Source organism: Suncus etruscus, chromosome 16 (assembly GCF_024139225.1).
Source record: "Suncus etruscus isolate mSunEtr1 chromosome 16, mSunEtr1.pri.cur, whole genome shotgun sequence".
NCBI classification, from domain to species: Eukaryota; Metazoa; Chordata; class Mammalia; order Eulipotyphla; family Soricidae; genus Suncus; species Suncus etruscus.
Window position 1 is genome coordinate 85,372,387 of NC_064863.1, and position 12,106 is coordinate 85,384,492.

At 45.6% G+C, this 12,106-nt stretch overlaps 1 protein-coding gene across 2 annotated transcripts in view; it reads left to right on the forward strand.

The window, feature by feature from the left end:
* Positions 1-7,870, forward strand: part of PCGF3 (polycomb group ring finger 3) — a 41,295-nt gene extending 33,425 nt beyond the window's left edge. For both annotated transcript variants that reach the window (XM_049789742.1, XM_049789743.1), the window contains exons 9-11: positions 1,472-1,609; positions 5,963-6,043; positions 6,293-7,870. In XM_049789742.1, the coding sequence (XP_049645699.1) occupies positions 1,472-1,609; positions 5,963-6,043; positions 6,293-6,340 (267 nt within the window). In that variant the 3' untranslated portion in view covers positions 6,341-7,870. The remainder of the gene's footprint in view (positions 1-1,471; positions 1,610-5,962; positions 6,044-6,292) is intronic.
* Positions 7,871-12,106: the final 4,236 nt, after the last annotated feature.

Sequence of the window (12,106 nt, forward strand, 5' to 3'; positions counted from 1 at the left end):
CCCTCTGCTGCTTTTTCTAAATTTGTTTTGCTTTGTTCTGTTTTGGGATCACACCCGGTGTTGCTCAGAGCTTATTCCTGGCTCTTTATTTAGAAATCACTCCTGGCAATGCTTAGAAGACCATATGAGGGGGCTGGAGAGATAACACAGTGGTAGGGCTTTGTACATGGCAGACCCGGAATGGACCTGGGTTTGATTCCAGTATCCCATATGGTCCGAGTGTGCCAGGATTGATTTTTGAGCACAGAGCCAGGAGTTACCCCTGAGTACCGCTGGATGTGGCCCAAAAACCCAAAAATAAATAAAATAAAATGCTATCTCTTCAGCCCTGCTTACACACGATTTTAAGTACTGCGTTCATAAGATAGAATTTATTGAGACTGGTGCCAAGGGCTGGAATACTTGTTTTGCATACGTAAGTTTTAGGATCACTGATACATGCATAATACCCTAGGCACTGAGCTGGAAGTATCCCAAGTACTTCTGGGTATGGCCCCAAAAAACAGAAGTTGGAATTAATAATAGTAGAGTTAGGTTATATTTTATTAGATAGCAAACAAGCAATAAAAAGTTTAAGGTTGGGGCCGGAGAGATAGCATGGAGGTAAAGCGTTTGCCTTTCTTTTTTTTTTTTTTTTTTGTTTTTTGGGCCACACCTGGTAATGCTCAGGGGTTACTCCTGGCTATGCACTCAGAAGTTGCTCCTGGCTTGGGGGACCATATGGGACACCGGGGGATCAAACCGCGGTCCATCCAAGGCTAACGTAGGCAAGGCAGGCACCTTACCTCTAGTGCCACTGCCCGGCCCAAGCGTTTGCCTTTCATGCACAAAGTCGGTGGTTCTAGTCTCAGCAATCCCATATGGTCCTGAGCCTGCCAGGAGTGATTTCTGAGTATAGAGCCAGGAGTAACCCCTGAACGCTGCTGGGTGTGACCCTCCCCCAAAAGAGTTTAAGGTTAATATGCATAACATCATTGAACTGAAATTGTTTTTCTCCTGTTCTGTTTTGTTTTGTTTTGGGGTCACACCTGGCAGCACTCAGAGCTTACTCCTGGCTTTGTGCTCAGAAATCGCCCCTGGCAGGCTCAGAAGACATATGGGATACCTTGATTTGAACTGGGGTCTGTCCTGTATTGGCTGTGTGCAAGGCAAACGCTTTATCGCAGTGCCATTGCTCCGGCCCCTTTCTCCTGTTCTTAAATCAAAATGGACTTCTGATTTTAACTAAGTCAGTGCTCTTGGGACTGGAGGAATAATACAGTGGGTAGGGCTCTTACCTTGCATGCAGCCAACATGGGTTAATCTCCAAAACCCCATATGATCTCCTGAGCCCTGCCAGGAGTGATCCCTGAGCATTGCCAGATGTGGCCCCAAAATAAAACAAAAAGTAAGTGCTTTTGGATTTAATGGAATTAACAGATAGTTAACAACTATCCTGGTAGAACCATCTGCTGTGTCCTTTCTCTAAAAGGTGAGCATCTGTCTGGAATGCAATAGCAGCAAATTGCGGGGTTTGAAACGGAAATGGATCCGCTGCTCAGCTCAAGCAACAGTCCTACATCTAAAGAAATTCATCGCCAAAAAGCTTAACCTTTCATCTTTCAATGAGGTAATAGCTGAACCTTAAAATCAAATTCTGACAAGTCATTTATTTGTGCAATCATACTTCTAAAGTTCTTTGTGTATTTTTTTTTTTTTTTTTTGTGGTTTTTGGGTCACACCCGGCAGTGCTCAGGGGTTATTCCTGGCTCCAGGCTCAGAAATTGCTCCTGGCAGGCACGGGAGGACCATATATGGGACGCCGGGATTCGAACCGATGACCTCCTGCATGAGAGGCAAACGCCTTACCTCCATGCTATCTCTCCGGCCCCATTCTTTGTGTATTTTATTCCCAGATGCTATGATAGGAAATAGCAGTGAGGATAATGATAGGCCACATTTGATGAACATGAGAAACTCACTGCTCATAGATGAAAGCATAGGGCAGGCAGGTATATGATTATTTTATACAGTGGTCAATATATTTAATTATAAAGAGAAATTCTGTTCTTAAATTTTACAAGTGGTTGGAAGGAAGGATGGGTAGGTGGGTGGATAGATGGATGGATGGACAAATTTATAGGTACATGGTGGCTGGTAAATGATAAATGATAGATGATAGATGGATGGATAAGTAGTAAATAGATGTAAATGATAGAAGTCCATAGGTGACAGGTAAGTGAGTGAGTGGGTAGATATATACATAACATAATAGTTGTGAGAATTAAAGAAAAAAATAAAAATAGGGGCCGGAGAGATAGCATGGTGTTTGCCTTACATGCAGCCAATCCAGGACAGATGGTGGTTCAAATCCCGGCATCCCATATGGTCCCCCGTGCCTGCCAGGAGCTATTTCTTTTTGGGGGAGGGGGGTGGGGTCACACCCACTCAGAAATCGGACTGGGGTCCATTCCAGGTTGGCCGCATACAAGGCAAATGCCCTACCACACTGTTCTACCTAGGAGTGATTTCTGAGCGCAGAGCCAGGAGTAACATCTGAGCGCCACCAGTTGTGATCCAAAAACAAAAAAAATATATATTGGGGCCAGAGAAATAGCATGGAGGTAAAGCATTTGCCTTGCATGCAGAAGGATGGCAGTTTGAATCCCAGCATCCCATATGGTCCCCCGAGCCTTCCAGGAACGATTTCTGAGCGTAGAGCCAGCGTAGAGCCTGAGCGCTGTCGGGTGTAACCCCCCCCCAAAAAAAAACAAACAAAAAATAAAATAAAATATAGGAACCAATAGTACAAGAGGTAGGTGTTTGCCTTGCATGCAGCTAGACCTAGATTTGATCCCTGGCATTCCATATGGGCTCCTTAGCCTGTCAGGAGTGAGCCACAGCTGTGGCTCAAAAACTAAACCAAAGGGGCCAGAGCGATAGCACAGAGGTAGAGCGTTTGCCTTGCACACAGTCAACACAGGATGGACCATGGTTCGATTCCTGGCATCCCATATGGTCCCTGAGCCTGCCAGGGGCAATTACTTTTTTTCTTGTTGTTGTTGTTTTTTGTTCTTTGTTTTTGGGTCATTCTCAGCAATACTCAGGGGTTACTCCTGGCTCTGTGCTCAGAAATCGCTCTTAGTAGGCACAGGGGACCATATGGGATGCTGGTATTTGAACCACCACCAGTCCTGAGTCAGCTGTGTGCAAGGCAAACATCTTACCACTATGCTATCTCTCTGGCACCCAGGTGTGATTTTTGAGTTTAGAGCCAGAGTAACCCCTAAGAACTGCCAGGGGTGACCCAAAAACCAAATCCAAAACAAGACAAAAAAAAAACTGAAGCAGCTATTTGGGATAGTATAGCAGGTAGGGCATTTGCCTTACATGCAACCAACCTGAATGCAATCTCTGGCATTTCATATGAGCCCTGGAGCACAGCCAGGAGTAATTCCTGAGTGCAGAGCCAGGAGTATCTCCTAAAGACCACTTCTAAAAGTGTGGTCCGACACCCCCTCTCCCCACCCCCACACAAATATGGTAGACTAGAAGTGTAGCTTACTAGAGCACTTGCCTTGCTTGTGGTGGGTCCTGGCTTTAATCCCTAGTGGTGTGCAATATGGTTGTCAGGTGTGGACCCTGGTAGACTGCAGGGACCAAACCCAGGTCAGCTACATGTAAGGCAAACACTCCAACTCTCAGGAATCACACTTGGTGGGCTTAAGGGACTATATGGGATGCTAGGGATCAAATTAGGTCGGCCTGTGCATACCAGGTGTACACTAGTACTTTGAATGATTTCTCTCGTCCTATAGTCTTACTTTTTCATGCTGCTTTTTTTTTGGTGGGGGGGGGTCAGTTGGGGCCACACCCAGTGATGCTCAGGGTTACTCCTGGCTATGCACTCAGAAATTGCTCCTGGCTTGGGAGACCATATGGGATGCTGGCGGATTGAAGCACAGGTTAGTCCTAGGTTAGTGCGTACAAGGCAAACGCCCTACTGCTTGCACCTCTGCTCCGGCCCCTTTCGTATTGCTTTTAACTAAATGGAGAGATACGAATCAGAAAGAGGTGGCTGCAGAGCAAATCGGCAGTGAATGATCTGGGAAATCCACAGCCAATGTAGATGTGGGCAGTCGTCTGATGCAACTGTTAGGAAACAGTAAAGCTGTTTCTCTTGGTGGTAAAGCTGGACAGGGTACCCCTCACTGGGTACCCCTTGACTGAAGAATTAGTGTCAACGAGTTCTTTGTTTTGTTTGGTTTTGTTTGGTGCCACATCACTCTGGGATTTACTGCTGGCTCTGTGCTGGTGGGAGGAGTTGTCATACATGGGCTTTTTGAGCTTTAGAGCCATCAAATACTGTATTGAATAAATTCAATTCAATAAATCGCTCCCCCACTCTGCTCCTAGCAGTGAACCATTGTTCAAATTGACAGACGACAGTTTACTACATATATCAAAACTCAGTGGTACATGAAGACTAGAGACATTCAGGAGGCACTCTTTTTTTTTTCTTTTTGTACTATCATTCTGGCCCCTCAGCAGGCACTCTTAAAATAGTTTGTTTTGCCCATGTGTAGCTCTCCCTCTACATTTAAAAGACCTGAGTAGTTTTGTTCTTTGCTTTCCTGGGTGCATGTTTGAAAATGCTTTGTATTCTAAGACCTGAATTGTTTTTGCCCATGGGAATATTCCAACCTTGAACTTTTATTTTATTAGGGATATGATTTCTCATAGCAAAGTGATAAGATATAGAATCACAGGCCAGAGCAATAGCACAGTGGTAGGGTGTTTTCCTTGCACCCAGCTGACCTGGTTTCTATCCCCAGCACCTCATTGGGTGTCCCACTCCCCACCAGAAGGGATCCCTGAGCACAGAGCTCGAAGTCAGCCCTGAACACTGCTATGTGTGGCTCCAACACAAAAAAGAAAAGAAAGTAAACAAGTTCATGTGTTTAAGAAAGACTAGTTTGGGCCCGGAGAGATAGCACAGTGGCGTTTGCCTTGCAAGCAGCCGATCCAGGACCAAAGGTGGTTGATTTGAATCCCGGTGTCCCATATGGTCCCCCGTGCCTGCCAGGAGCTATTTCTGAGCAGACAGCCAGGAGTAACACCTGAGCACCGCTGGGTGTGGCCCAAAAACCAAAAAAAAAAAAAAAAAAAAAAAAGAAAGACCAGTTTGAAAAAGCCAAACCAGGGTCTTATGGAAACACAGATGTATCAGTGGTTGTGGGCTGGGGAGGTGGAATGGGGTGGGGGGGGTGAGGAAATGGTGTGAATAAGTGGAACACAGAGGAATTTTAATTAGTGTTTTAAATAAAATTTTAATTGAATCACCATGATATACATTTACAAAGTTGTTTATGACTTTCAGTCATACAATATCACAGAAGAATTTTAGGGCAGTTAAACTACTCTGTACAATTCCATGAGGATGGATATATGACCAATACATAAAACAACCAACACCTATGATGACCCTGATGGTAATTGTGGACTCTGGGGGATGAGGTCATGTCCATGTAGCCCCATCAGTTGTTAAAAGTGTACCATCTGGGGCCGGAGGGATAGCACAGTGGTAGGGCCTTGCATGCAACCCATCTAGGACAGACAGTGGTTCGAATCCTGGCATCCCATATGCCCCCCCCCCCAAGCCTGCCAGGAGTGATTTCTGAGCACAGAGCCAAGAGTAATCTCTGAGCACTGCCAGGTGTGACCCAGAAACCAAAAAAAAAAAAAAAAAAAAAAAGAAGTGTACCATCTGGTGAGAGTGTTTGGTGGTGGTGGGCTCTATGGCAAGAAAAGGAAAAGCCTTTGGGGACTTTGCATCAAGAAGGGCCAAAAAAGGTGGACAGAGAGTCGCCAGGTGGGACATAGACTGAAGCACTCTACGCCAACTCAATGGTCATTGGTATAGACCCTGCTGTGTGCTGGGCACTCAATACTCAGTTATGTCTATAACTTCTCTTTCTGCCAGCTGGACATTCTGTGCAACGAGGAGATTCTGGGCAAGGACCATACCCTCAAGTTTGTGGTTGTCACCAGGTGGAGATTCAAGGTGAGACATGCCCATCATTTCCAGAGGCCGGTTACCAGGTTGCTGAGACACAGGCGCTCGGAAACCACCGTGGCATATGCCTCACTCCTCCTAAGACTTGGAGGGAGTGGCCCCCATGGGCAGTGGTAGAACTCCATCTCCAGAGCCTGAGCCTTGTGGGGAGCCTTTCCCACACAGCTGTCTCGAGAGCATCCCAGTTCCAGGGCCCCCTGTGGGTGCTCCCAGTCCTGAGCACTGTCTGTCTTACAGAAGGCGCCGCTCCTGCTGCACTACAGACCCAAGATGGACCTCCTGTGAGTGGTCAGCGGCACCGCACTTGGCCTTGCACCCACGTGAGTGAGCGAGCAAGCGAGCGTGTGGCCGGGCAGGACCACACCGTGCTTGAGAACGTTACCTCTGGGTGTCATGTGGACCGCATTCTGAATAGAGAATATTTATAACTTTTGTATGAGAGAATTCACATTCGATAAGACACTACCAGCACCACGTTCCATGACGGGAAACACTTCACAGCCCCGCGTTGCTGACCCGTGCTCACCCCTCGCTTCCGTCCAAGACTAGAGTCCGATGCAGTGGTGACCTGCCCTCACATAACCTTTGCTTGCTTTCAAGGTCTGGAGAATCTCGGTCTTTTCAGTTAGTTATAAATTAGGTTTCATGATAAGTCTCAAATTCTTGTACGTTTATTGAATCCTTCCTAAGTTATTGAGAAAACTATTTTTCTTGGTGAATGATATTTATGTTGCCTTTAGCTTCCTGAAGATTTAGAATATATATGAATTTTAATTTAAAAACAGACAAGAAGAGAGTTCCATTTACATTAGGATTAACCATGGTGTTGGATTTTCCATGTTACAAGGCATTGCAGAGACGACAGCTCCCCCAACTCCTTTGCCATGTGGCCTTCAAGGGCAGGGAGGGGGCATCCCCCAGCCCCAGTGCTCTCCCAAACTCAGACACAGCTGCAGACACACCCAGTTGGGTAGCTAGGTCAGTGCAACCGGTTGGTTCCAATGTGCAGAACAGTCCGTGTTCTGAAAGTCTCTTCCCATGGCCCACGGCCCCTCCTTTGCCCAGAGTACGGTGCAAGGGGCTGCCTAGTGGGATGGGGGTTTGTGCTAGCACACCTCCCCTCCATATTCACCCTTAAGGGGGATCTGCAGAGCCCCTGGTGGGCTGCACTGAGTTAGCAGCACCTGCCTGCCTACCCTCTTCCTGGGGCAGAGCTGCCTCAGCCAGCACAGAGGCAGTTGTTCCTCTGGGAGGATGCGGGCAAGGTCAGGAGAAGGCGCACTGCTGGATGAATCGGTGCTGTGTTCTAGGATCTGTGGGTGGCAAAGCCCACATCCTCCCCCATCCGCCTTTTTAACCCACAGGGTCTCTCAGGGGCCTACGGGTTAGATTTTCTTGGAATATTTCACTTTAGTGACCAGAATCTTTCCTTGAATTTGTTTTTTGAAAGTTATAGTTGGGCTCCTCAACTTATATTTTTGTTTGGTTTTTCTCTTTCTGTTTTGTTTACATAAAGTGTCAGAAGCAGCTGCTAATGTGACCTTATCTTATTAATGATCAGAAAAACAGTATTTTGACTCAAGTGATATTAATATAAGGCCTTTTAAAAACATAAGACATTATTTGCGAGGATTGGATCAAAATTCCCTTCATTATTTAAACTCCCAGTACTGTTTGGATAATTCAGTTACCTAAGCTTGCTATTCATCCAAATCACTTTTTAGAGTTCCTATACAAGGGTTTAAAGAGTAGATGTGTGAGTAAATATTACCTGTCTACCTCAAAATAAACATTACTGCTGAAGCGTTCTGCAAACCACATGTTCATATTGTCGGTATCATTAGAATGTAGGTATTTTCCTGTGTGGCAAAAGGAAGGAAGGGTTCAACAATATGAGCATCCAAATTCAAATGGATTCAGTTCACAGTTCAGATTCAACTCAATAATTCTGTGATAGCCTCATCTTCCGTATTTGTAACTTTGTAGCTCTCTTTGAAATCACTTGAATTTGCTATGGTGCTAAGTTGACCTGTTTAAATAAGGAGATGGCGGCTGTCAGTCGGAGCCTGTGTCCTTCTTCCAGCTGTCTGCTGACCTCTCCGACCCGCTTTTGTAATCGTGTGAACCTGACGAAACCTCAGCAGCTAAAGTACCTATTTTTCTAAGAGTTCATCATGCAGAGGGAGCCCTCCTGCCTATTTGGCGGACTGCAGCCTTACCCAGATACGCCAGCCTACATCCGAGGGAAGCATCTTTGCAAGTTTTCATTTAACACCAAAAGGCTGAATTTATTTCCTAGCATGAAAACCAGAATCACTGAGTAATTGGCTCCTACGACGTGATTTTTAGCAGACGGAGTTACTGTGAAGTTGTTTTCATGCCTGTTGATGCTGGTGAAACAATGCTGGTCACTACCTTTCCGGAAGCACCTTTGACTGCAGTGGGGCCAGACATCCCACATGCTGTCTCACTAGATGCCATTTTCATGAGCATAGAAAAATTCAAATAGAATATATAATATTGAATTTAAGATTTGGGGGGTTAAAAAAAGAAAACTTTATAAGATTATTTATTCTATTTTAAACCTTCTATCATATTTTCCCATCCAGTTGTTTGGTTTCAGTGGTCCAGCTTTATTTACAGGCATATAAAATGAAATTGTGAGATGTTTTGCAAGCTTCTTTTCTTTGTATGTGTGTGTTTGACACATGAAGAGCATTAAGTATGCTTTTGTGCAATCTGTTCCAACTTCATTTCTTAGACATGTTTGAGTTGTGATGTAGCATCTATTTCGCTAAGTTGAAAGAGAATATAGGTGGAACTTCAGAATATTTGTTTTTGCTTTTCATTGCTACTGTGAGGAGAGTGCTAAGGGCACTGTGCCCTGAGCAAGGCTGCCAGCTAAGTGAGGCCTGTGAGAAGATGATAGAATAGCTGCCCAGACTCCAGGCTTTGACTCCCTATCCTGGCCCCTGTGTCAGCCACAAGCATGATGGTGCTACTTTGGGCATTTGGAGTCTTTAGAAACTTCCTTTTTTTTCTTCTTCTTCTTCTTCTTCTTCTTCTTCTTCTTCTTCTTCTTCTTCTTCTTCTTCTTCTTCTTCTTCTTCTTCTTCTTCTTCTTCTTCTTCTCCTCCTCCTCCTCCTCCTCCTCCTCCTCCTCCTCCTCCTCCTCCTCCTCCTCCTCCTCCTCCTCCTCCTCCTCCTCCTCCTCCTCCTCCTCCTCCTCCTCCTCCTCCTCCTCCTCCTCCTCCTCCTCCTCCTCCTCCTCCTCCTCCTCCTCCTCCTCCTCCTCCTCCTCCTCCTTCTTCTTCTTCTTTCTTCAAAAGTGCACAGGAAGGCCTTTAACAGCAGTTTGAAATAGTATCATCGGAGTGAATGTTCTAGCAACAAGCCAGCTGATTTCTACATTGTATATGAATATTCGTTGTGCTCTCAAAACATTGAACCAAATTTAGGGCAGAAATCTGAACCACACAAAATCCCATTTCTACTTCCTCAGGAAATCATTTACACTCCACCACAGCACATGTGACCTTAGTGTGTGATAAGCTGATATGTTTCTCTGCCTTGGTATTTGAACATCATAAGTGAGTCAGCTGGGGTAAGTAGACTAGGAAACCACCACCTGCCAAACTCCATTCTTTGGACAGCCTGTCTCTGGCAGGCGTGAGGTGCAGCCCCGCTCTTCACCCTCGCCTGTCATCACTGAGTCCCACAGTTCGTGTGAAGGATGGACACAGGTGAAGTTTTGGGCTTTTTGTTTTGTTTGTTTCGGTGCCACATCCAGCAGTGCTCAGGGCTTACTCCTAGCTCTGAGCTCAGGGATCACTCCTAGCTGGGCTCAGGGGACCATATGTGAGATCAACCCCAGCTTGGCCATGTACAAGGCCGTGTGCAAGGCTTTCCTTAACTCTACTATTGCTCCAACCTCAATCAGAGTTTGTGTGTCCCCTGAACTGTATGTATGTAGCATTAGTGTCACTGTCTATCCCAACCACTTAATTGGGTATGAGAAAATGGTTTTTTCCCAAGTGGAGTTAAGTGGGGTTCTTGGCGCTTGCTTGCCACTGCAGTCAAGTAGTCTGTGTGGCAACATGGAAGCTATTGCCGCTGATGGAAATGACCGCGCAGATACATATTTTTGACGGTTTCATTTGAAAGTTTACATTTTTTATGCTTTGTGTTGGTGTGTACTTTTGTACAATTGGTGGCTAGTTTTTGTCTAAAATCTTTATTGGAATATTACTTAAATGTTTTGATTTTATGATAGTGAAGCTTGTATTCAGTGTTTTGCCAATTAATATTATATGCTTGTAATAAAAGCAAAAGAAAAAAATTGAAAGTCTTCCAAAATTTTATCTAAAATACCTAAGTTTTTAAAATAATTTGTGAGCTCATGAGAGAGATCATCTATTTGGATGCTTAAGAAACCCTCACCTTAATCTAAACTTAAATGGGCCTGTGATACTAGCAGGCCAGGGGGCAAAGGGTGGTGGGATAGGATACACGCTGGGATCATTGGTGGAAGGAGGTTGGCACTGGTGGTGGGGATGGCCCTGACTCAGTGTATATCTGAAATTCAACTATGAAGGACTTTGTAGATCACAATGGTTTCAATAAAGTAATTTAAAAAAGGGTCTGGCGAGGTGGCGCTAGAGGCAAGGTGGCTGCCTTGCAAGCGCTAGCCAAGGAAGGACCGAGGTTCCATCCCCCGGCGTCCCATAGGGTCCCCCCAAGCCAGGGGCGATTTCTGAACGCTTAGCCAGGAGTAACCCCTGAGCACCAAATGAGTGTGGCCCAAAAAACCAAAAAGAAAAAAAGAGTCCAGCCATCCTAAAAAAACAAAAAAAGAAAGAAAACCCCTCACTTTGCAGACTGCTCATACCACTAGCACAGTCACCCTCTGCCACCAGCCCTTCTCACCTGGCCCAGACCCATCTATCTCACTGGTCTGGGTCTGCTTCACAGGACATTTACCAGGGAGTCTAGAACCAGAGACATGGGGTATAGCCAGGTACAGCATCTAGACTGCTTATGTGTTGACATAGAGAGAAATGCCTGTCATTGGTTTGTAGCCCCACTGTCAGTAGATACATATTTCGTTGCTCCCTTAGCTGGGCAGGTGGTCAGAATCTTTTTCTGGTCATTAGATGGGTTCCCAAGGGAAATGGGACCTGTGAGTTTGTGCCACAGAAACTGGCCAAGGACTTGGTGCTCTTGGTTCTGGAGTCTGGAGCCTCTGGGTGCAGGCAGGAAACCATGTATGTTCCTTATAGGAAGGCCATTTCTGGAAGGAAGTTAGCATGAGGTTGGCTGAGCACTCAAAAGAGTTCCTTACAGCAAGTTAAAGCTTCTGAGCTGACTGGTGGGAATAAGATTCACTTAGAAACGTGAGAAAATGGGGCCAGAATGATAGCATAATGGGTAGGTGTGGCCCAAAAACAAAACAAGAAAAAATGTGAAAGTTATTTCCAATTCATAATCCACTTCAAATTGTCACCAAGGAAAACAAGCCTTTCATTTGGTGTCAAGTCAGCTTGGACAGCAGCTGCCTGTGCTAAGAGGCTGAGCCAACACCTTTCTGGACTTTTTTTTTTTGGAGCCACATCCAGTGACGCTCAGGGGTTACTCCTGGCTCTAAACTCAGAAATCACTCCTGGCTTGGGGGACTATGGGATGCCAGGGATCCAACCGAAGTCCATCCTGGATCAGCTGCATGAAAGGCACATGCCCTACCGCTGCACCATAACTCCGGCCCCTCCTTTTTTTTTTTTTTTTAACTTTATTGATTGATTGGTTTCTGGGCCACAACCAGTGGAGCTCAGCAGTCCTCCTGGCTCTGTATTCAGAAATCTCTGGCAGACTGGGGCCCATTATGGAATGCCAGAAATTGAACCAGGTCCTCTCGGGTCACTTGCATGCAAGGCAAATGCCCTACTGTTGTGCTATCTCTCTGGCCCCTCTAACACCTTTCTGTTCTAGTTCAAAGGACCAGATTGTCCAGATTTAATTTCACAAATCATTCCCATTGCCATTGATGGACTATTT